The sequence below is a fragment of the Melanotaenia boesemani genome, chromosome 21, assembly GCF_017639745.1.
Source record: "Melanotaenia boesemani isolate fMelBoe1 chromosome 21, fMelBoe1.pri, whole genome shotgun sequence".
Lineage (NCBI taxonomy): Eukaryota > Metazoa > Chordata > Actinopteri > Atheriniformes > Melanotaeniidae > Melanotaenia > Melanotaenia boesemani.
In genome coordinates, this window is record NC_055702.1 from 26379095 (window position 1) to 26401188 (window position 22094).

Sequence of the window (22094 nt, forward strand, 5' to 3'; positions counted from 1 at the left end):
TGTGATGGATGCAGGTTGTTGTTCAGCATCATCTTGCTGAAATCTGCAAGGTCTTCCCTGAAAGAGACGTTGTCTGGATGGGAGCAGATGTTGCTCTAAAACCTCCATGTACTTTTCAGCATTGATGGAGCTTCACAGATGTGGAAGCTGCCCACGCCATAGGCACTAATGCAGCCCCATCCCATCAGAGATGCAACTTTTAACCGATCCATTGAAAACAAGACAAGTTGCTCTAACATCCCTGGTGATGAAAAACTTGAATAAGAAACTGAAAGAGACGATTGTGTCCCAACCTGATGGGAAATTAGAATCACTCTAATTTGCTTACCAAGCTGGGAAACGTGTGGCTGATGCTAAGATTTTTATCTTAGACAAGTTATTCAAGCACCTGGAAAAACCCAATTCACATGCAAGACTTCTATTTGCAGACTTCTCACCAGCTTTTAATAAGATGAAACCTTACACTTTAGCTGAGGGGCTTGCTTCTTATTTAAATTTACGAGACAAGATTTTATTGTTGCTTTTAAGCTTCTTAACAGACAAAACTCAGCAGGTGTTTGTAAATGGTCACATGTCCGATATCATCACCTCAAATACAGATTCCCCGCATGGCTGTGTCCTCTCTGCATGGCGACCTGTGTGTTTGCTGCTTTTTCTCTTCCTTACGTGGTCATTGATTGCCGTTCACAGAGTGCCTGAATGTTTGTTTATGTTTGTGATTGTTTTTAATGTTACCCATCTGGTAGACTGTAAACTAAATTACCCTTCAGGGATAAATAAAGTTGTTTGAATCTTGAATTGCATGGATGCTCCCGCTCCTCTTTAGCCTGCAGGACACGCCACCCTTGCTTTCCAGAAACTAGTTGACATTTTCATCCAGGCTTTCATTTTGCCTCAGAGCATTTTAAATGAGCTTTGGTCCAGAGAAGATTGTGGTGTTTCTGGTTTTATTTTCTGGCTTCTTCTTTGCATGATGGAGCTTTAATCTGCATTTGTGGATTTCAGGGCGAACTGTGTTCACAGACAGTGGTTTCTGGAAGTCTTCCTGAGTCCATGCAGTGGTTTCCAGTAGAGAATCATGTCTGCTTTAAATGCAGAAGATCACCAGCATCCAGTTTTGTCCTGTGCACACAGAGATTCCTCCTGATTCTCTGAATCTTTTGATGATATTACACTGTAGATGGTGGGATTTCACATTGAGGAACATTTTTCTGAAACTGTTCCACAGCTTTTAGAGCCAGTTTGTCTCAGATTGGTAAACCTCTGTCCAGCTTTCCGTCTGAGAGCCTGCCTCTCTGAAATGCTCCTTTCATACGCAGTCATGTCACTGACCTGTTGCCAATTAACCTGATTAGTTGTCAAATGATCATGCAGTTGTTTTTGATTTGTACCAGTTACTTTTCCAGCCCTTTCTTGCTTCTGTTCCAACTTTTTCCAGATCAGATTCACCATCAGCTCATATGTTCCACCACATGGTGAAATGTCTCAGTTTTAATGTCTGATGTGAATGTGTCTGAATAAAATATGGGTTAATGAAATTTGCAAATCGTTGCATTCTGTTTTCACGTTTTACACAGTTGCTAGAAAATGCTAATAGCTAATCATTTCTTTTCCCCTTCAATCAAAATACTGCTGAAATTACCATAATAAATTTACAGTCATTGGCACAGTTCATTTTAAATGACTTCTTTGGCTCTCAAATACTAACTAGTGACTCTAACTTTAAGCTTATCTGGGTTTATGAGATTATGACTGTTTGACTGGATCTGAAGCATGCACAGTGACCAGAACCAGAAGCATTAGGCTGTAATATGACAACATACTCTTTGACACTTATAGCTTCTTCTATTATTACTCGCTTTTAAATCTTCTAACACAATATTAAAAATGGCATTTATCACCACAACAGTTCATAAAGGAGTTGTGAAAAATGTGAAAGATAATCTGAAATTACTCATAAGAGAGAATTTAAAAAAATAGTCTGATGGAAACAGTGCTGTTTTATGCAAACAAATATCTATTAGTCTGCTAGGAGAGAGACTCTACAGATTATGTAGAATACTAGAAAAAATACTAACTATTAGACAGCTGGACCCAAAAATGGAGGAAAAAAAAAAAGATTAGCTCCCAGACTGTAACCTGAACTCTGGGGAAGGTAAAAGACTGGTACATTGTTACGTAAAGGCCTCTCAGGAATTAAAATGGGGTTTGACGTAGATATAAAAAGTGGGACATCAGAAGACTCAGGTTTTCTTCATGATTGTGCTCAAACTGTAACTGAGCTCCAGCTCCAACAGATTCAAGGAAACATGTATTGATTATTACACCTTTAAATATAATGGTTATCGTCACAATTGACACAGCTTAATACTCAGGTGTGAAATAACTAGAGGCAGATGGCTTTCATGGCTTTAAAGCGTGGAATAATGTTCCCATTAACTACTTCTGCTGTGGGAATTCTTACCATTGCTTCTTCGTTCTGGCCATCCAGTTGTTGGTATGACAGTCCCAACAGACAGAGGTTAAAACATTGAAATATAAGTTACATTTTATTTGTGGGTCTTTTTTTTTACCTACTGTTGCTATTCCAACTCTGGATCAGGTTAAAACTGCATTTCCATCTATATCCCTCCAGTAAAGACAGAGGGATGTTTTTGGGTATAAAGCTGCTCAGAACTACATGCACTTTATTAAAAACAGTCAATCCAGTCTATGTCTTTAAAACCATTCCAGTATAAGAAAAATGAAAGTGTGTTGTTTTTTCTGCAGTCTGCGGTTCACTGATCTGAAATGATCCATTACAGAAGAGCAAAACATTCTCCAACTGCCTATGTGAGCGGTTTCAGGGAACTGTTGATAAGGAAAATAAGACACGTGTACATGAGGTGAATTGAACAGTTGCATTAAGTGTTATAAAAACAGAGTTAATTATTGTAGTTTGGCCTGCTGATCTCTCCTGTTTCCCAACATGTTTGAGGAAGCAGCAGCAGTCGCAGAACAAACAGGAAATGGAAGCAATAAATCCATCTTGAAACCAGCTGTACTCAGTTACTGCTATTTTGCCTAGAATCACTAACGGTTTGTGTCCTGCACAAACCCTCTTTCAATATTTAACAAGCTCTGTGTGGGTTTATTGTAGAGCTAAGTTAGCTTTGAAACCCTGAAAGCTGAAAACAGAGAGTTTGTTGCATAAGTATGTGCAGGCGCTTCCTTTTAGGGATCAACACACAGGACAAGATTAATACATCGTGATTAACTGCTGATTGTGTCATTTACCTAAAAAAAAAAAATGTCTTGACTAAGAAATTCTTTGCTGTGAGAAGTGCACTTTGAATACATAGACATGTCTTTCATAATTCCCTGCTGTTGACAGACTGCTGTGGTCATTACTAAAATGAGGTAGTGGTGTCTTTGCCCACAGGTCAGTCCATCACTTACAGAACCAGCCACTCCCACTTCACTTTTCCTAGACTGTAGTCTCATCCTTTCTTTCAAAGTGACACCTCCTCTGAGTCTTAATTTAATTCACTCAGTCCAATGTGAATACACACAAGTCCCATTTCCAGCAAGGGATCTGGCCCGGGGATGGGATGGTTTTGGTGCAGTTTGGTTCGGTAAACTCTGATCTCTTTTGCATTTCCACAACCAGTTGTACCCCTTAGGGCATCAGCCGATCCCAATCCCGATACTTTTGTCTAAACACCATCTGATACCACTGAAACTGAATCCTAAACACACACACACACACACACACACACACAGAGGAAGTTACACAAGCTTGCGTGATGATTGTTTGGAGTTGGTAGGTGGAGAAGCAGCTGCATGTGAGTCAGTGTTGTGCTAACATTTAGAATTATGTCGACAAATTGGCGATTTTACTGATTATAACATCCCGTTAGCAAAACAGTAACATGCCTCACATGCAGGACAGAAGTTTCCAGTTAAAATGATATAAAAATGGATGAGAGTAAACTAGAGTCTCACCATTTAAACATTAAAACATCAGAATCTTTACAAAACTCTAGCAAATTCTGTCTGCTGCTTGAAGCCCTGCTAAAATAATTTTGCTTTGGGTTCAAGGATAAAATTAAGGACAAAGTGATGCTGATTGGTTTTTAATGTAATGAGTCTCCAGGACCCACAGGTGGCGATTTGAGTGGGTCCCTAAGTAATTCAATGGGTCCCCAATTAAAAACAAGAAAAGTATTTCTTTCTATTTCTTATATTCTTCTCTTTCTTAAATTGTAGTGTTCCTCTCCTTTGGTGGTGATATGGTTGACATGGTTATAATTTACAGACATGTCTGTGTTCATGTATGTATATGAAATTAAAGAAATAAAATTTCAAATCTGAAAAGTTAATTCCAAAAAGCTGTCATAGTCACATGAAATACAAAATTCAAATAAAAAAGCATTTTTGTGGCAACATAAATAGCACCAAAGTAAATTACTAGAATTCAAATGAAAACAAAATGGTGTCTGTAGCACCAAAATAAATGATTAATAAAAGTGCTGATTTTAAAACATAAACATCATCATGTGACTCACTGGTTGTGTGCACAGACGTCGTCTGGGCCGAACAAAATAAAAGTATTCATTACCACTACTGGAAAACGTTTTATTTATTTCATTAAAGCACTTCCCCTAAACGTTAAAACATTGAGACGAATGAGCTCATCATCGAGGAGTAGAAACGTGAGTTTACTGACTGGAAGTTCGTATCTTTATTTCTTGAAATGAAATCTGCGGTGACTAGTTGTTTTGGTAGCAGCTAAACAATCATCTGTGTGTACAGAGGTCACGTCTTCACCTCTTTTAATGGGAAAAATTAAGTGCGTCTCCGGTGTGTATCAATGGGGAGTTTACTGTGTCCTTTCAGATTTTAATGTGTCCGGGACAGAGTACGCATGCCTAGCAACATCACTGAGGATATGAAACTTTATGGATGTAACTTTGGAATCACAGAGTACAAATTTTTAAATAGGAAAATTCATTAGTTGCATGAATGAAACAAACAACATGAGAATGTCAGTACCTGAGCAGAGGTGCTGCTGAGCTTCTGCAGGCCGTTCTCCAGCCGCTCTATTTTGGTGGTGAGCTCTTTGCTCCTCTGGCCCAGCAGACTGCGATACAGCTTAATCTGCTCCAGAAATGACTTGGGTGTGGTGTAGTTGTAGCGCCGCTCATTAGCCAGGTACTCTTTGGATGCTTGATTGACACTCGTGTGAACATAAGCCATGAATTTGCTCACTGATTCCTTCACCGGAGGCTGCATGAATAAAAAGTCACAGTACTGGTTACCAAACAAAGAGCAATATTTTCTGAAGCTCAAGCTTGTAACTGAATATCAGCTCTTATCAATATCAAGTGACACTATCAGCGTGAGCACTCTTTTAGTGATTTGAGTCATGATCGTATGAAAAGACGAGCTGCTCTCACTTCAATATTCTCCACCTCCTGCAGGAATCTGAGGCTGACCGACTCCAACGCCTCCTGAGGCCACTCGTGGAACCAGTCGATGGCCGTACAGTTAACCACGGCAGGAAACTTCCTGCTGCGGACCCTCAGTTTGTTGCCCACAGGAGAGAAGCACAAAGCCACCTGCAGGACAACCACATACGTGGGGACAGATGTGCATCGTTGAAGTCACAAACAAACACATACACAGTAAAACCCAGCGCTGCCTGCTCACATCAGCACTCCTTAGTGGTCAGAAATGGGTGATGAAGAACTGTGCATTAATTATTTGCAGCTCCATCATTAAGCAAATAAAGCTTCCAGCGAGCATGCGAGTTAAAGGAGTGTTCTGAGCCGTGGGCTATGTCAGACTGATTTTCACTGCTGGAGACTAACAGCTGGCTCTTTGAGAGGCTCAGCCAGATGCTCGATATGATTACACCAAAGAAACAAACAAGCAGAAGGCACACCCAAAGACACTACTGATGCTAATCAATCAACTCAGGAGAAAGAAGCAGCTGCATACAGAGGCATGCAAAAGTCCAAGCACCCCTGCTCAAAAACAGTTTACTGAAGGTTTCTCTCCTTAGTTCTTAGAATATTTGTTATCTTTAATGTAAATCAGTCTAAGTGTTGAGATGGAGCAAAGAAAACACTAAAGCCGGGTGGTACGACTTTTTAATCTTTCATATAGAAACAACTTGTGTTTAATTTGTTGGAGAAGTGGGGTCTAAATTCTGTTAAAATCACCACAAAAATATGCATCGTCCTTATTTCCATCTGTCCATCAGAGCAGATTCAGCCTGTAAGCTGTTAAATGAGAACTAATATTCAGCCAATAGTCTGTACTTATATAGTGTATTTACCCAAAGCACTTTACAATATACATCACCTTCCCCCACTCACACACTGATGGCAGAAGCTGCCATGCAACGCGCTAAACACAATCTGGAGCAGTTAGGGGTTCAGTGTCTTGCTCAGGGACACCTTGACATGAGCTCTCCGGGCTGGGTTCGAACCAGCTACATGGCTACAGGAAAACCTGAGAAATAGACTGGTTCATTAAAGAGGCCTATCTTTTCTCCCTTTTGAATGATTATTGCACTTTAATAACGCAAAAGTAGTTCTTACACAATTACTTGACCGATCATTTGCCTCTGAGGTCTGTTTAGGATCATTATGTGGTAGAAACTGTCCTATTTTTATCTTTAGCTGCTGTACAGAATGTGTTTTACCTACATTAGAGCCCTGGCTGCAACACAAACCCAAGGTATGATTAATCCACCTCTGTGCTAAGCAACCACACATTCTTGTCAAGAATTTTTACATCATTTGCTCCTTTTAATTATGAAATGATCTACACTACATCGTTTTCTAAACTCAAAACTCTGTACTTCTTTCTCATTTTGATGCCAAACTGACAATCATTTACTACATTCCGGCAGCCATCATCGTCCTACAGTGTTCCAAGGCTGAGAAACCACACTGAAAAAGCAAGAACTAAAGAGACAGATTAAGACAAGATTCAATATCGGAATGACTTTTACTGGATAAAAGAATCTTAGAGAAGAGACAGGATGCAAGACTGATGCTGAATTTATGCCCCCTAAAGAGGAGTATGGCATCTATCGCACTTCTTCTGTGATATCTACACATAATTTGGTCTGTTTTCAGAGCGCTTATGGATGCATACCCAGATGCACCAAACGAAGCAGTAGCACCAGAAACTGTGGGGGCAGTGTTGTGCAGTATAACTGACGTGCCACCAGCAATACGAACAAAGAAGAAGAATGCAACGTATTTAATGGCTTCACAGACCACCACTGTCTACTGCACTGCCTCTTTTATGTCTCTTTCTAAAAATGTACGTTATCCTGATCTCCTCCTTCATCACCATGTTTGTCCTAGTCTGAAACTGACACCAGAACTCAGAGGTGAACCCATAACCGCCCTCTGGTGGATGTGTTGGATAAGTTTACCAGAGTAAAGGAAGCATGAGAGTATGAGCACATTTAAAACAGACCTTCCTCTGTGTGTATGTACAGAGAGAATAAATGGGCCATCATTAGGGGTCACCAAAGTGGGAAAATCTGCCAAAGTTCAGTAGTATTGCTCTAAATAAAACAAAGTTGACAAGGCAAAACTTGAAATACCAGGTGAATATACTGTGCTTCATTATAGGAACCCATGAATAAAACACCTGCGGGGCAGCAACCCTCAAAGACCAGCTTTGGACACTCCTGTACTGCTGTAATATCAAACCATTACCTCCAAGTTGGGAACCAGTAATAGAAAACATTTCTGAGCATGTTAAATTGAGACTCTGTGTGCTAACTTGTGTATAACACACTAAGTTACTTGCTAAAACACACTCTCAGCAAATTCCATGCCATGAATGAAGCTAGCCAGCATTTCTGAGAAAATGTCTTTTCCATCCAGACAAAAAGCAAACAAAAAAACCAAACAGAAATCCACTCTTTAGAAGACAGCCCTGTGGGATTGCCTTCCTTATTTATTCGCTTCATAACCCAGTGGGGCTTGTGCTGGGAGTGAGATGGGGGAGCATATGAGTGGTGGCGGTGGTGAACACTATAATAATGACAGGATAAGCAGCCCTCTGGAATCTCTCCACCCCTAGGGGGAACAAAGCGGCTACACGTTGGTGAAATTATCTGCAGCTAAACGGCGGCTTTTCTGCTCTTCCTGGTGATTTATAACGACGTCTGCCGCCTCCCGATGTATTCAAGTTCATCTGGAAGTGTCAGGACAGAAAATTGTCTCAGCAGAGGCTTCATCACGAAGCCAGATGTTTATCTGGGTACGAGGGTTTTCTTTTTTATTTAGGAATAGTAAATTAGAATGTGAGGTGGCAAGCTATTGCTATATTAAAAAAAGCAGGAGATCAAATATAGACACAGCTCTGGGAGAAAGATTAATGGTACACTCTCCCCCAGAAGAAAACCGCTGAAATACAAGTATGTATGTAAGATACCTTGAGAAATTCAAAGTAACAAAGAAGCAGCAGGTCTTTGTCTTATCTGAGGGCTTCACCTTGAGCTGTCTGCGAACACGGTCGATGAAGAACTTCCAGCAGTTTTCCCTCGTATCCATCAGTCCCGAGCCGCGGACCTCTGGCCTCACGCTGCCAATGATGTTCTCCACCTCATCGTCTGGGAACAGGTCGGGAATCTCTCCTGGAATTGATAGAAAATTAATCACATTACAGTGAGACGCTTTCAAGGCGGCATCGCTGTGTACTTTTTTCACAAAGTGAGCTAGACTTGTGTGACAACTCAAGAAGTTTCTTATCTGGTTGGGATCTGAGCCAACACTGAGCACCGAGACTCTTAAATCAAATCTTGGAGTGTTAATAGAGGCAGTGGCAGCAGGAGTTCATACAGAGGGAATTATGCTAATGCAGAGATATGATTTAAGTCACAGCCTCACAGGAGCCGGAGACGAGCATATGTATGTGTGCATTTTGAGCCTAAAAATTATCAGCAACCAGTCTGATCCTAGTTCAGCTGCTTGTGATTAAGAACTCCTTTTAAAAAAATATCTTTGCTTCCTGCTTCTCGCTCTCAGGTGATACGAAGGCTCAGAAATAATCCTAGTGGTTCACAAAGCTGTAAGCTAGCATGATACCGAGACCATACAGCCATTTTCTTTCAGTGCATGTTGGATCAGCTTTGATTCAAAACAAGATGTCAACACAAAAATGTGGCTCTGAGCAGATTTTAGGATCAAACACTCATTTTGAGAAGTGTCTGCGAAGCAGACATGAAATGAGTGTTTGATGCGGATAGAAGCAGATATTTATTTTAAGAAATGAGAACACAATAAGTCATGTTCAAACTTTCCCCTCCTTTAATGTGATCTATAACCTGAACAGTTAAACAGAAAAACATACAAATCTCTTAGATTTTTTTAAGTATAATACACTGTTAGCATAAGTGTGGACACTCTTAAACTAAAACTTTGGTGAGTCAGATTTTGATTTAATCCAAGCATTCAGTCTTCTTGGTAGGAGTCTATCTGCATGGAACCTCTCGGCTTGGTTATATTTCACACTTTTCTTTGGGAACTCACTCCATACCCATCACCCACCAGATTATCAGCAGGATTTAGCTTCTGGACTCTAACAGAGCCCATCCAGGACTTTCATTTTCTTCTAATGAAGTCGTTCTTTTGTTGATCTGGACGTCAGTTTGGGCTCATCCTCTTGTTAAAAGGTGAAATCCAGTGACACCTGGAGGTTTTGGTCAAAAAAAGTGAATCTGGTGTCAGGTACTGTTCAGAACTCCCTCCACTCTGACTAAAGCTCCAATTCCAGCTGAAGAAAAGAAACCCCACAACATGATACTGCTGCCACCATGCTTCACTGTGGGTATGGAGGTGTTTGTTACTAGAGTAATTTCTCTTGTGGAATTGTGGCCAAAAGATTCAATCTTGGTATCTTCAGACCATTTTCTCGCATGTTTTAATGAGACTATGTATTTTTTGCAGACTGTAGTCGGGATGTTTTTCTTGATCAGAAAAGGCTTCCATCTTCAACCCTACACACACAGTCCAGACGGAGAATACAGCAGGTTGTTTTCACATGTAGGACACAACCAGAACTTCTAAAACTTCCTGCAGCTCCTTCAGGTGCTGCTGCAGGACTCTTGGCAGCTTCCATGGCCATTTAATCAAATAGAAATGTATACTGATACGTCTCATGGTGATCTGGAAGCTTTCTGTGAACCAGGAATTCTGAAACAGGAAATATCAGGAAGATCCTATAAGGATACCTGAACTTTATCTGGAGTGAATCAGAGTCTCTTAAACTGACGGCTGGCATGGATACAGGAAGATTAAATGCTAGGATTGAATAAAAAGTATTAGTTGTGTCCACACTTATTCAAACTATATGAAATATATTGTAAATTTATATTTTCTATTCTTTCCCCTAACAGATTAGCTTATCTTTTTAATTTAATTGCTCAGGTTAAAGGTCTTATTAAAATTTTTATTTTTTTTAATTATCTAATGTGGTTTCTTTTTTTTTTTTTACATCACAAAAAGCTATAATTTTAACACTTTTTATGTATATTAACACTACAGAGGTTAAGTCTTCTTTTGTGTTCACAGTGCATATGCAATGCTAACATGTTTGTGTTACTCTTGATTTGCGTTACTTTTTTTTCTAAGAAAGATGAGGTTGGATGACGAATGGGTATTTTGACTGTTGACACCCTCTTTGCAAGTTAAAAGAGCAAAAAAACCTTAGACCACCGTAACAGCAGCCATTTTGCCCACATAAAGCAACTAAACAGAGATAAAGGGAAAGGATGCCTCCATATTTCACAATGATTCTGAGTTGGTTGAATTGAGATGTCGTCATTTCGCAACCTAATGAGAGCAGATGAAAGGGAGATTCTTGAGGGATGCAACGGCCTGCAAGGAGAGGGCGAGTTTCCAAAAAACAATCTGTTAGCATGTTTACTGGTAGCTGGCGGCTGCAGCAGCCTGTGAGGACAACATCAGCATGTGATTATAGGAAACCCAGCAGAGTGCGATTATCAGAGTTTTCCCATCAATCTGCCTTTTCCACATTTAATGACTAGAATCAGAGGCTTCTAGATACTTTCTAAAGTCCGGTACTGTAAAAAAGGCTCGATCCAGCCATCATTTCTTTGTATTTTGTTTCCAAGCAGCCAGGCTTTCTGGTAATCTTTTGAAGTGACCTGAAGAAAACATTTTCAGGCTGTCTGAAGGAAAGTCCATTTCTTGTACCTGAGCATTAGTTGGTTAAGTCACACAGCTTCTGAATAATTCCAGCATTGAAAATGCTCCTAATTCAACAGACAAACCAGTGTTTTGTCGACATAATAGACGGTGACTAATCAGCCTTTTAGTGCCAAGTTTAGATACTTAACTTGTTATCTCAAGTTGACGATCAAATGATTTTCCATTATGGCCGCTCCCTGCTTCTGTAGTTTGTGTAACTTTAGGGATAATATTTGATCTCTGACTATAACATTCAGATTGGAAACAGACCTTTAATGTGATGTAATGCATTAATATCTAGAACATGTGGATCATGGAACAATCTTCTGCTTCCTTTCCTATCATGTTTTAAAACGTTGAGCATAAATCCAGACGTGACTCTCCGCCTTCACAGCTGATGAGTAATGCTGCAGAGATGGCAGCGCAGAATATCCTCTCTCTCTCTGAAAAACCTGACATGCAGTAATTAGCAAGTCCTGCTGTTACCTGACGCCAGCAGATCGTTGACCAGAACCAGGAACGTCTCATCCGCCACCTGGCCGTCAGTCATCAGGAACACCGTGCCGATATTCTTCACGCCAGCTTTGACGTAGAGGGACGCCAGGTCACTCTGGGTGACACATGAGACTGGACTAAGAGGTGATGCCTGACAGATGTGTTGTCATGACAATACTGTGTGGGTTACCATAACTTTACTTTGAAATATATCACTATTCAATTAGAAATCTTATTTGTCTCTGAGGATCTTTTAATTTAAGACTGAGTTCCTCAGATGGATGTTTTCACCATGTAGCTTCCTCCTCTAACCTTTAGCTCAGTGATGCCGTAGCCTTTCCTCAAGGTGATCTGAAAAACCTCCAGACTGGAGATAAAGGCAGCCAGTCGGGTCAGACTCTGCTTGCCGCTGCCGCCCACTCCAACCAGCAGTGCGTTGCCACGCGGAGACTCCAAGATTCGGTTTATTCGGCAGCTACGTGTGGAGGAGCAGACAGCCGGGGGAGGGAGGAATGAGAGGTGTGAGGGAGGAATCGGGTGAGATGAAAAAAATAAAAGGTGGGGGGAGAAGGTTTGTGACTCATACGACAAAACAGCTCAAGACACACAAACAGGAATCTTCTATGTGTGTCAGAAAATAAAGAAACATCACTCAGAATTTCACCGAACTCTATGACGGGATTGTTCCTGAGTTTTAGTTTCAAACAGAGAAACTGATTTCATTGTCACTCTTGTAGCTGAGGAAAATACCAATGCAGCTTTACACAGTTTAGCAGCTGCGTATCAAGGCATGTCTGAGTCCTTCATTTGTTTGCAGAGAAATTTCTGCATCATTAGAAGTCTGTGGAAACACTTAAATAACTCATTGTACACTACAACCCTACAGATTACTCATTGTTAAGTTGTAGGGTTTAATATGGAGTTGGTCCGCCCTCCTCAGCTACAACAGCTTCAACTCTTTCATAAAGTTTAGGAGGACATGTTTCCAGTAGTGCATTTGTGAAGTCAGGTTCGGACGTGGCATGATAAGGCCTGGCTTACAGTCTTTGCTCTAACCCATCCCAAATGTGTTCTCAGGTTGAGGTCACACCAAATTCACTCATCCTCAGCTTTAAGGACCAGAACACCGGAATATAACCTGTAAAACCCTGATGATGACAATGCTGAGAGCAGTGGGTGCCAAAGTGTACCAAAATGTCCATTTCAGAGACCTTACCTGCACCTGCACTGAAACATTTCTAATTTAGTTCGACTTTACTTTATCAGATGCGGCCTTTGCAGAGATGATGCCCAGATATTTAACTATGACTGGATGGAAGTTTAGAGCTGCAGCTGCATTTTTCAAAGAGATTTCCTTTTTTATACTTTGTGCTTTAGGCAGACCCTTTTGTGTCATCTTAACTTATTCTGCAACATTCTGATATTTACACATCTTAATAAATCTCACAAGTCTTCCCTGCATTTTGACTCCAGAAGTATTCAAATTGACCTTGTGGTTGCAGAGATGCACTCAGTGGGCAACTTTGGAGCAGAGGCCTAAAAATGGGCACAGGGCTCAAAGGGTTAAGAATTTATAGGGGTGTCCCAATACTTCTGTTATATTGACTACATTTCTGAGTGATACAGACTTTGTTTTTTTAAAAATCAAACATCCTCTTTTTGTCACAGAAACATAAAGATGTAATATTTCGTTATTTGATGCCACAAATAATCATCTGATATCTCATTTTAATTCCTATTTTTCTCACTCTTCTTCTTATTAGACTTAATATCTCGTTATTTTGTCATTTTCTTTCCATTCACATTCCAAACTAGTTTTTAGTTGATTATTTTTCCCATTTCTATCCTATTTTGCACTATTTTAATATTAGAAAAAGATTAATAAGAGTTTACAGATTATAAGTTATTATTTTCTCATTTTCCTTCCATACACAGAGCTTTTCTAGTTCTTCCTTTTTTACATTATCATGTTTAACAATAACAATTACAAAATAACAGCAATGATTATGATGATTATTATAAGACTTATCAAACATTTTATGTGTTTTTATTGTTATTAATGCCGTATTTTCTCCTTAGACTGGTTTTATTTCTTTCATCTTAAAGACTGACTTTATTCCCCTTTTTTACCTTTTTAGATCGTGGATGAACCTGCACTTTATTGTTCATTTGTTTGTTTTTATGTTATGTTTTTATTTTAAAAAGTTATCCTAACAGAATTATAGTCTATTATAAGAGATTCTAAGTTAATATCGAGCATTTTCCAGACATCCTTCTTGCCACTGTTGTTGAAAATAAAAGAGTCTAAAGGACCTTTTCAAAACATTGTTGATTTAATTGTTTTATTTTCGTCCTTATTTATTCTTTAACATTACCTTTAGAATATCATCTATGAGGCCCAACTTCTTTTGTTTTTTATCTGCATAGTTTTTTTAATTTTTTTCCTTTTACATGAAACGTGAAGTCTGACAGCACAGCACCTCTGAAATGATCAAAGATGCCTTTAAATTTCAGTATTCTTCCTAACATCACATCACTGTACTTTATCAGCAAATCAATGGAAAGATCGCTGCTGCAGTGACCTGCCGGCAGCCATGATGAATATATGCTTTCATTTTCATTCAAATAAATAGAAACAGCTGATTTCTGCAGATTTTTTCACTTTAACTTTACTTGAAGAGAAGGAATGAGAGCAACCATGTGTAAAACTGGGTTGAAATAAACTTTGTTAGACGTGTGTTTGTTGGAATAAAGAAACGTGTCAGTGACTACAACACTGATGCTTGTTGACATGATTTGAATAGTTTCTGGGAAACAATGGAGCTCTGTGGTAACAACATACTGCAGTTGTTGGTAACATGTGGTGCATTTGGTTTTAGACTTTTACAGTATGCTGAATGCAGGAGTTCTGGTTTTCATCTCCTCTGGAATAGAAGTGTTAATCCTAAATTTTCCTTTTTTCTTTCTTCTCTGTCCCGGTTCTAACCACAACTCACATGTGAGCCATGGCGTCCTCAAACAGCACCAGGTTCAGGGTAGCGTTGACCTCATTGTAGCCGTCCAACACTTCCAGCAAGGTTTTGTGGAGGCTGCTCCAGGACTCTGCAGCCATGTACCTGGCCTCCCCCACCCCACAGGCAAAGTGGCAGTACAGGTTCAGCCTCCTGGTCTGCTCCAGAGTCTCCTCCGTGTCCTCGGATAGGGACACACACACACACACACACATACACACACACACACACACACACACACACACATGAAGAGCAGTAAACATCAAGACCAACACACTACCCCTGCCAGCATGATGTTACTCTGAGGCTTAAACAGTGTGGACGGGGACACAGCTGAATATCTCAGCTGTGCAGAGGGTGACCTAGTTCATTTTGGCCCTGGCAACTATAAGGCCCCAAATATTTCACTGTACATTTGGGTTGCCTCTTAGGGATGGATGAAGTGAAGTGAAGAGGAAGTTCTCTCTTTTTTCCACTTCTCTATCATGAGCTGATGCTACTTTCATTTTCATAGTATCAAGTGAACTTTCTTACAGTTCAGAAGTCTCCACAGACCTTGTTTGCGTGTAAAAATAGCATGAAGACATGCAGCATATTGCTCTGCGGCCCTGGGGCAATTGTCATGAGTTCGCGTTAGATGCGAGCAGTTAATAATACATCGAAGAGGAGAGCATCATCTCCTCTTTTCTTCCTCTGTCTATGAGCGTGCACTTGTCGGGTTCTTCACTTGTGTGCATGTGACAGAGCCAGAGAAGATGGAGAGGAAGCAGCGGACAGGAAACCATTAAAATGTTTTCCAATTTGCTGGCCTGACAGTGCAGACCCTGACAGGCAGACCCCCCAAACACGCTGATTAATATTCTCCCCCAGCTCTGTGCAGGCCCTCTGCCCTCTTTTCTCCCCCTAACTCTCCTCTTTCTCCTCGCTGTGTTGGTCACTGATGTCCAGGTCCAGACAGAGAGCAGGCAGCCTAATGATTCACCCTCCTTCCCTCCATCTCCCTCCCTGTCTTCCAGCCTCCCACTCTTGTCTTCCTTGGCTGAACTTTAGAAAACTCTCACCTCGTAGAACTTTTTCACCACGTCCGCCTGCAGCTTATCAAAGACCTGGATGTCCTGCTCCTCCACCAGCTTGTCTCTGTAGACCCGCTCGGACTCATGCAGGTAGATTTTCAGCAGGTCTGTGGGGGCTTTTAGACACTCAGCGGTACAGAAGAGAATGCCCTGAGCAGAAAGAGGCAAAAGAGGGCATGAAAATCATAAACATGGTAACCGAAACATTTTGATGCAAATATAAACAGTTGAAAAAGTTATGAACAGCTATTCACATCAAAATGTAGCAAATGTCTCAAGCAGTTTACAATTAACAAAACAATCAGTTATTACTATAAGATACCGTAAAAAACCAGTTCCTGTCCACCACAAGACAGAGAGGCCGTCACAGGTGGGACGGGTGTGTTAGTCCTCCTGTCCACCAGGAGGCAGCACCTCAATGTTTTTTTGGTGGATTTTGGTCACAACTTCCCCTGTCCCTAAGCATATGTCATGTTGTCATACAGTTCTTTTAATGGTCGATTTTTCCACCAATAAAAAAGAGGAAAGAGGTTGTTCAGGGTTTTTTTAGGCTTTTAAACCCTTACTTGTGAGCACTTTACTTAAAATGTCAAAAAAAGTTTCTACCTTTTCTTCCTGCACCAAATGTAACGTTAACAAAAAGAAAACGTACGTTGTTTTTTTTTTTTTTTCATAACTCCGGTGTTACTGATCTATCAGCACAATTTAAAAACTGGATGATGGCTTGAAGTCTGCAGAAGTTGGGATGGAGACTGGCTGCATCTTGATGTACGCCATCTTAATTTCGCCCTTCGAGGTTAAATGTTTTTTTTTTAATGTCTGTCATTCAATATGTTTAACATGATTACTATCTACTAATGTTTAGTTATTTCTCATTATTCTACCTTCCATTCATGGATTAATCAAGCTTTTTTTTAAACTTTATTTCCACTTAAATACTGTTATTATTTTCCCCTTAAAGTAGGGGTGTCAAACTCTGGTCCTTGAGGGCCGCTATCTATATGGCTTTTGTTGTTTCCCTGCTCCAACACACCTGACAAAATTAGTGGGTCATTGTTGAGAGTTGACAAGAAGATGGTGGATTCATTTGATTTGATTCAGGTGTGTTGGAGTAGGGAAACAACTAAAACCTGCATGATAGTGGCCTTCAAGGACCGGAGCTTGACACCCCTGCCTTAAAGGGTGAAAGAAATATTTATTTCATTTTTATTTTATGTCATTACCATTACTGTCAAGTCAAACACGGTCTGTGTGCTTTCATGAAGTTTTCTTTTTTGTTTTTCCTTCAAAATGAAAAATGAAAAAAAATCTTTCTTTTTTTTTTAGCTTTGTTTCCTTAATAATGAACAAAAACAAAAACAAAACAACAAACAAACAAAAAAAACCTGTTTATCCAATTCTCAATTACTGAACAAAAATTGGAAAAAAATGTAAAATTGAAGTTTTATTTGTCTGAGACAAGCCCCGTGACCTGGAAGTTCTTTCTGGACACGGTGTTGACTACGTGTCCAAAACTGTGTTTGATCATCATGATTAATACATCCGTAATCAAACGTTTGCTTTCTTTTCATATTCTCATCAAGAAAATGAAATTGATTTGATGTGTTCAGGAACTGTTTCCGTAGATATGGAGCACATGGATTGATGGTTTCTGGTTCAACAACAACTTCCACCTTCTGTGGGCGCTCGCTGTTTTACACGTTAAGTCTATCTAGTTTAATCTATACAATTCTGATAAATCACGTTACATAACATCTCAGTGAAATTCATCAGGTGCTCATAAGGGTAGGGGGATATAAATGAGATTGGTGACTTAGTGTCATGAGAATCAGTTTTAAAATAACCTACTTAGTGCCATCATCTGGCAGCCTTATGCAGCCTGCTGGCTCTAAAACAGTCAACACAAACGTTGCTTCATGAGTAAATAAAAAAAAAAAAAAACCTGTAAAGTGTGTGAAAAGTTTTGTGAAAATACGTAATAATTCTATTGCAATAGTGGAAAAGTCCAGGAGCAAACCAGGATGTCTCCAGGATTCATCTTCTATAAAACATGAATGCAGTTGATGGAAATCCATCCAGTAACTGGACATGTTTCAGTGGAGAATAAAGTGATGACTTATCTGACCAACATAACAAACCACCTGGCTAGCATGAATGTTTTTGACTCTTCCTTTTCTTCTTCTGCCATCTTAAAGTAACAAACCATGATGGAGAGCAGTTCAGCGTTAAGTGGATGACTGATGATCAACGTGTTTTTCAAGAGGGCCGTGTGACGTGGTTTTCCCACGGGGGTGAGGGTGATGCATTCAGGCGGAATTCAGTCTAGGTGCATCACATGACAGGTGCCATATTGGATGAGGGAGGGGAGGGTGAGGCACCCAAGCGCCGCTCGCTCCCCTCTGTGCGATGTCACCCAGGAGGCAGAGGCAAGCAGATGTTGTGTGTTTCCAGCCCCAGAAGCTATTCTAATCAACAGAGATCATCTCTGGAGGGGTGAAGCCAGCTGAACCCGATCTGCCTTCCTATCAGAATCAGCTGAACATGACAATCGGTCATAACTGTGCAGGTGTGATGTGTGTTATAGATGTGGATGTATGGATTTATGGACTATGAGGTGTGTGGAAATGATGCTCTGCTTCATTTTATTGCTTAATGGTGTCAATCATGATACTCTTGTTTTTATTGTTTATAAACAACAACACCATATGGCTCTCTATATAACAGTAAAGCTCAGCTAAAACAGCAAAGTGCTAACAGAATAGAAAAAGTTTGTTTTCCTTCCATCCTGCTGACTTTTGGCAGGCAATCTCATCCTTCCTGTCCCTCATCTTTCATTGCTTTGTTCAACTCAGAAGAGAGAGATTAGAGCTCTGCTTGTCGGTATGTATCCGTCTGTCGGTCTGTCTGTGGTGGACTCGCTCTCCTTGTAGCCTGACAGCTGCTCTAAACTCCCAAACAATTTTCCTCCCTCACTAACAAATGCACCCAGCTGACTATCCACCGAGCATCTCACAGACATATTGAGCAGTCAGTACAGTTTGGATTTGGTCTCATTGCACCATGAGTCTCATGTACTCTTCTGTCCTCCTTGTTCACTCCATCTATCTCCTCCCCTCCCACCATCTTCTCCAGTGTCTCCAGCGTCGAGGAGCTCATTTAGGCTGACACGCAGAAGACAGGCCTATGGATACGCCCGCCGGTCATGGCAGCGAACGAACATTGGCAAACAGGGTTCTTTGACAATGTTCCCTGTTGGATGCCAAACTGTTTGTCTCGTCTTATTAGTGGAATTTAGCTTCTGTACGTCACTTTCAATGGGCCACATTGATCATCTACAGCACTTAAAGTACAGATTTGAAGGATAAATATAAGAAAGCCAGGAAACAAAGTAGAGAAATGAAAATGCAGGCATTAGCAGCCCACAACCTGACAAATATATATGCAAATAACAATACTAAAAAAAAGCAGTTTTGATTGTTTTGCAAACCTTCTTCCTTTGTCACATTTAATAACAGCTTTACAAAGACTGCTGCAAGCTCATGCAGAGCCTCTGAGCTCAGCTTTCTGGCTCATTAGAGTTTATCATAATGAGACACTTTCCTTTGGCTACATCTTCAACTTCTAAAGTGGAAAAAAAGCAAAGTGAATCACAAAAAGTCCCCCAATTATTTCAGCTGAGGCAAACTTCTGGAACATCAAGCCAGAAAACACTGACTGACAACCGTTTAGGCCTCGCGCTCGAAATTAGAGGAAGCGTTTGAACTGTCACACCAAATACGTTCCAACATCTGAACGTGTGGATGTGTGGAGGTTCATATGGGGAATTACAGCCGAGGCAGAGCTGGGAGCTCAGACACTGGGAACTTCTGTCCTGAGGTGCGAGCGCCAGGATGTGACCACGTGGGTGGAAAAAACTTCAAACAACCTCCATGAGTCCCTTCTCTAGCTTTCTGTACATTCTCTCTGAGTAGAGAGGAACAGGAAGACAGCTCTGACATTGTTTCCTCTCTGTATTTTTTTGAATGTCCACTCTGACTGTCCAGGGCAATTAAAGAAAACACAAAGACTTTGTCAAAGCAGGCAGAATGCGTTCTTCAAACACCAACTTCAAAGTCTTGTGGCACAGAAAAAGTCACCACTGTTTGAAGGCAGTGGCGTGTGTCTGAAAGGTAAGCGCAGAGGTCGTCAGAGCTCAGGCTTCCGGTTGCTAAGAAGGCTTTAATTCTCAAAGCTGCAACTAGAGCCTTGCAGTGGGCTGAAGAGCTTGTTGAATGGCCCAACACCATCTGGAATTTCTCTTAAGATGACCGGATAATGGCTGGGATTTAAAAGGCGAGGTGCCAGAGTTTGGACAACCTTGTCCAGCTTTTTACTTCATTGTTCACACACCTGAATCATTTTTAGAAACACAATGAAGCTTTTCAAAGTTACAAAAGGCAGAATTTTAAGCAGCAGTCAGGTCTTCATTAACTCATCATCTTCATGGTGAGGACCTCTATGAAAGCACAAGCTGGGCTTTTAGAAGGATTATAAAATATTTCCAAACTTTTTAGAGTCTATCATCTACAGATAAAAAAAAATTATTCAGAACTATCATTAAAGTTCTTTGAGATGACTTTGTTGTCAATTGGTGCTATACAAATAAAGCTGGACTGAATTAAATTCAGAAGTGGAAAACAGTGAGCACAGCTCCCAGTCTTCCCAGAGGGCATCCCAACAGGTTCAGCCCAAGTTCAGACTGTGCAATGCTTAGAGAAGCTGTGACAAACCTAAAAGCTCAGACTCTCCAGGCCTCAGTTACATGTTAAATGTTCACGTTCATGACAGAACAACTAGAAAAAGACTGAACAAGCATGGCTTGTTTGGAAGGGTTGCACAAGTTCACCGCCTTGTTTCCTGATGGGAACATGGCAGCACCGTGTAAGGAAAATTTAAAAGGTTTATCATTATTTTCATTATACTTGATCATGATTGATAATTATTCAATATTATACTTTGACCTAATCATTTATTAGTTCAAGAAATTAACTTAGTATTTACTTTGTATCTACTTTGTACCAGTGTGTATTTTAATAATTAAGAAGCAGAAAATGTATTCAGCTGCATTTTAGTCAATATGTGTGTGTTTGGGAATCAAGGCTGAACCATGATAAGAAGAAATAGTCACTGTGTCCCTGACTCTCTATACCTTATCTTAGTAGAAAATGCTGAAACCTGTAAGTCTTGAAATTGTGTAACTCTGTACCTTTTCATGTACATGGACTTCATGAACCTCCCCTATAAATGCTTTGTAATGTGTGAAACAACTCAGTGTGTGTATCATACTTGTATGGTGCATACATTCCTTGCAAGTAAAATTGTATACATGAAGTAATGCTCTGTGTTTTTCCTGTGTTGAAAGGTTTAGCTTTGCAGTGCTTGGTGTTGGGGAGAATTTCCCAAACAACCGTTTAGGCTTTTTCCATCATCAACCTCATATTTCTAAAGTGAAGCCCAACTACCCTTCGTAGGCACCTCCTATATTTGTATAGTCTCTCTTTGAGTTATTGCCACAGTTCATGAGCAGAAGTAAACTAGAATGGGAAGCTGAACCTTCAGGTACCAGACCTGTCTCTGTGGAACCAGCTCCCAGTGTGGCTTCAGGAAGCAGACCCCTCTCAAACTTTAAGATCAGGCTTCAAAGTTTCCTTTCTGATAATGCTGATTGAGTTTGAGTCCAGATGTGACTGAGCGATAACAACAGGTAATGGTTTAGTAATCATCGTAACAGGTTCAGGTTGGTAGAAATTGGACCTGTGCAGGACTCTGCCTCCCTGCATTCTTCTATTTTTACTATTTATTCTCCAAGTAGAAATATTTGACATTGCTGCTCTCATTAATTCTTTCTCAGCGGGCATCCCTGACGACCCATCTTTCCTGTCCTCTCCACCCCCAATTGGCCCAGGCAGATGGCCGTCCTTCCTGGTTCTGGCTCTTATCGAGGCTTTCCTTCCTGTTTCTGATAGAGTTTTTTCTGTCTCCTCGTACAACTGTCGATGGAGGATGGAATCAAAGAGAAGATTTTATGCTGGTTTCCTTCAATAGATCATTTTTCGTATGAACTGGTTTGTATGAACACAGTTATTATAAAATGGACTAGTGTGGACCATATAGTGAGTTTGTTTTCACTGGATTATAACTGGACAACAATGAACTGAACTGTGTCTGTAAAAGCGCCTTAAAGGTGACCTGAAAATGAATTAAAGGATGGAAAGTAGAACAGCTGGAAAATGGACAGCTTCCCCTTTCAG

General features: G+C 40.4%; 1 protein-coding gene across 3 annotated transcripts in view; it reads right to left on the bottom strand.

The window, feature by feature from the left end:
• LOC121632524 (dynein heavy chain 9, axonemal-like) overlaps positions 1 to 22094 on the bottom strand; it is a 198150-nt gene that overhangs the window by 81688 nt on the left and 94368 nt on the right. For all 3 annotated transcript variants that reach the window (XM_041974102.1, XM_041974103.1, XM_041974104.1), the window contains 7 exons: positions 15793 to 15954; positions 14717 to 14913; positions 12033 to 12195; positions 11712 to 11835; positions 8508 to 8650; positions 5439 to 5600; positions 5035 to 5268 (listed from right to left, as the gene is read on the bottom strand). In XM_041974102.1, coding sequence (XP_041830036.1) covers positions 5035 to 5268; positions 5439 to 5600; positions 8508 to 8650; positions 11712 to 11835; positions 12033 to 12195; positions 14717 to 14913; positions 15793 to 15954 — 1185 coding nt within the window. The remainder of the gene's footprint in view (positions 1 to 5034; positions 5269 to 5438; positions 5601 to 8507; positions 8651 to 11711; positions 11836 to 12032; positions 12196 to 14716; positions 14914 to 15792; positions 15955 to 22094) is intronic.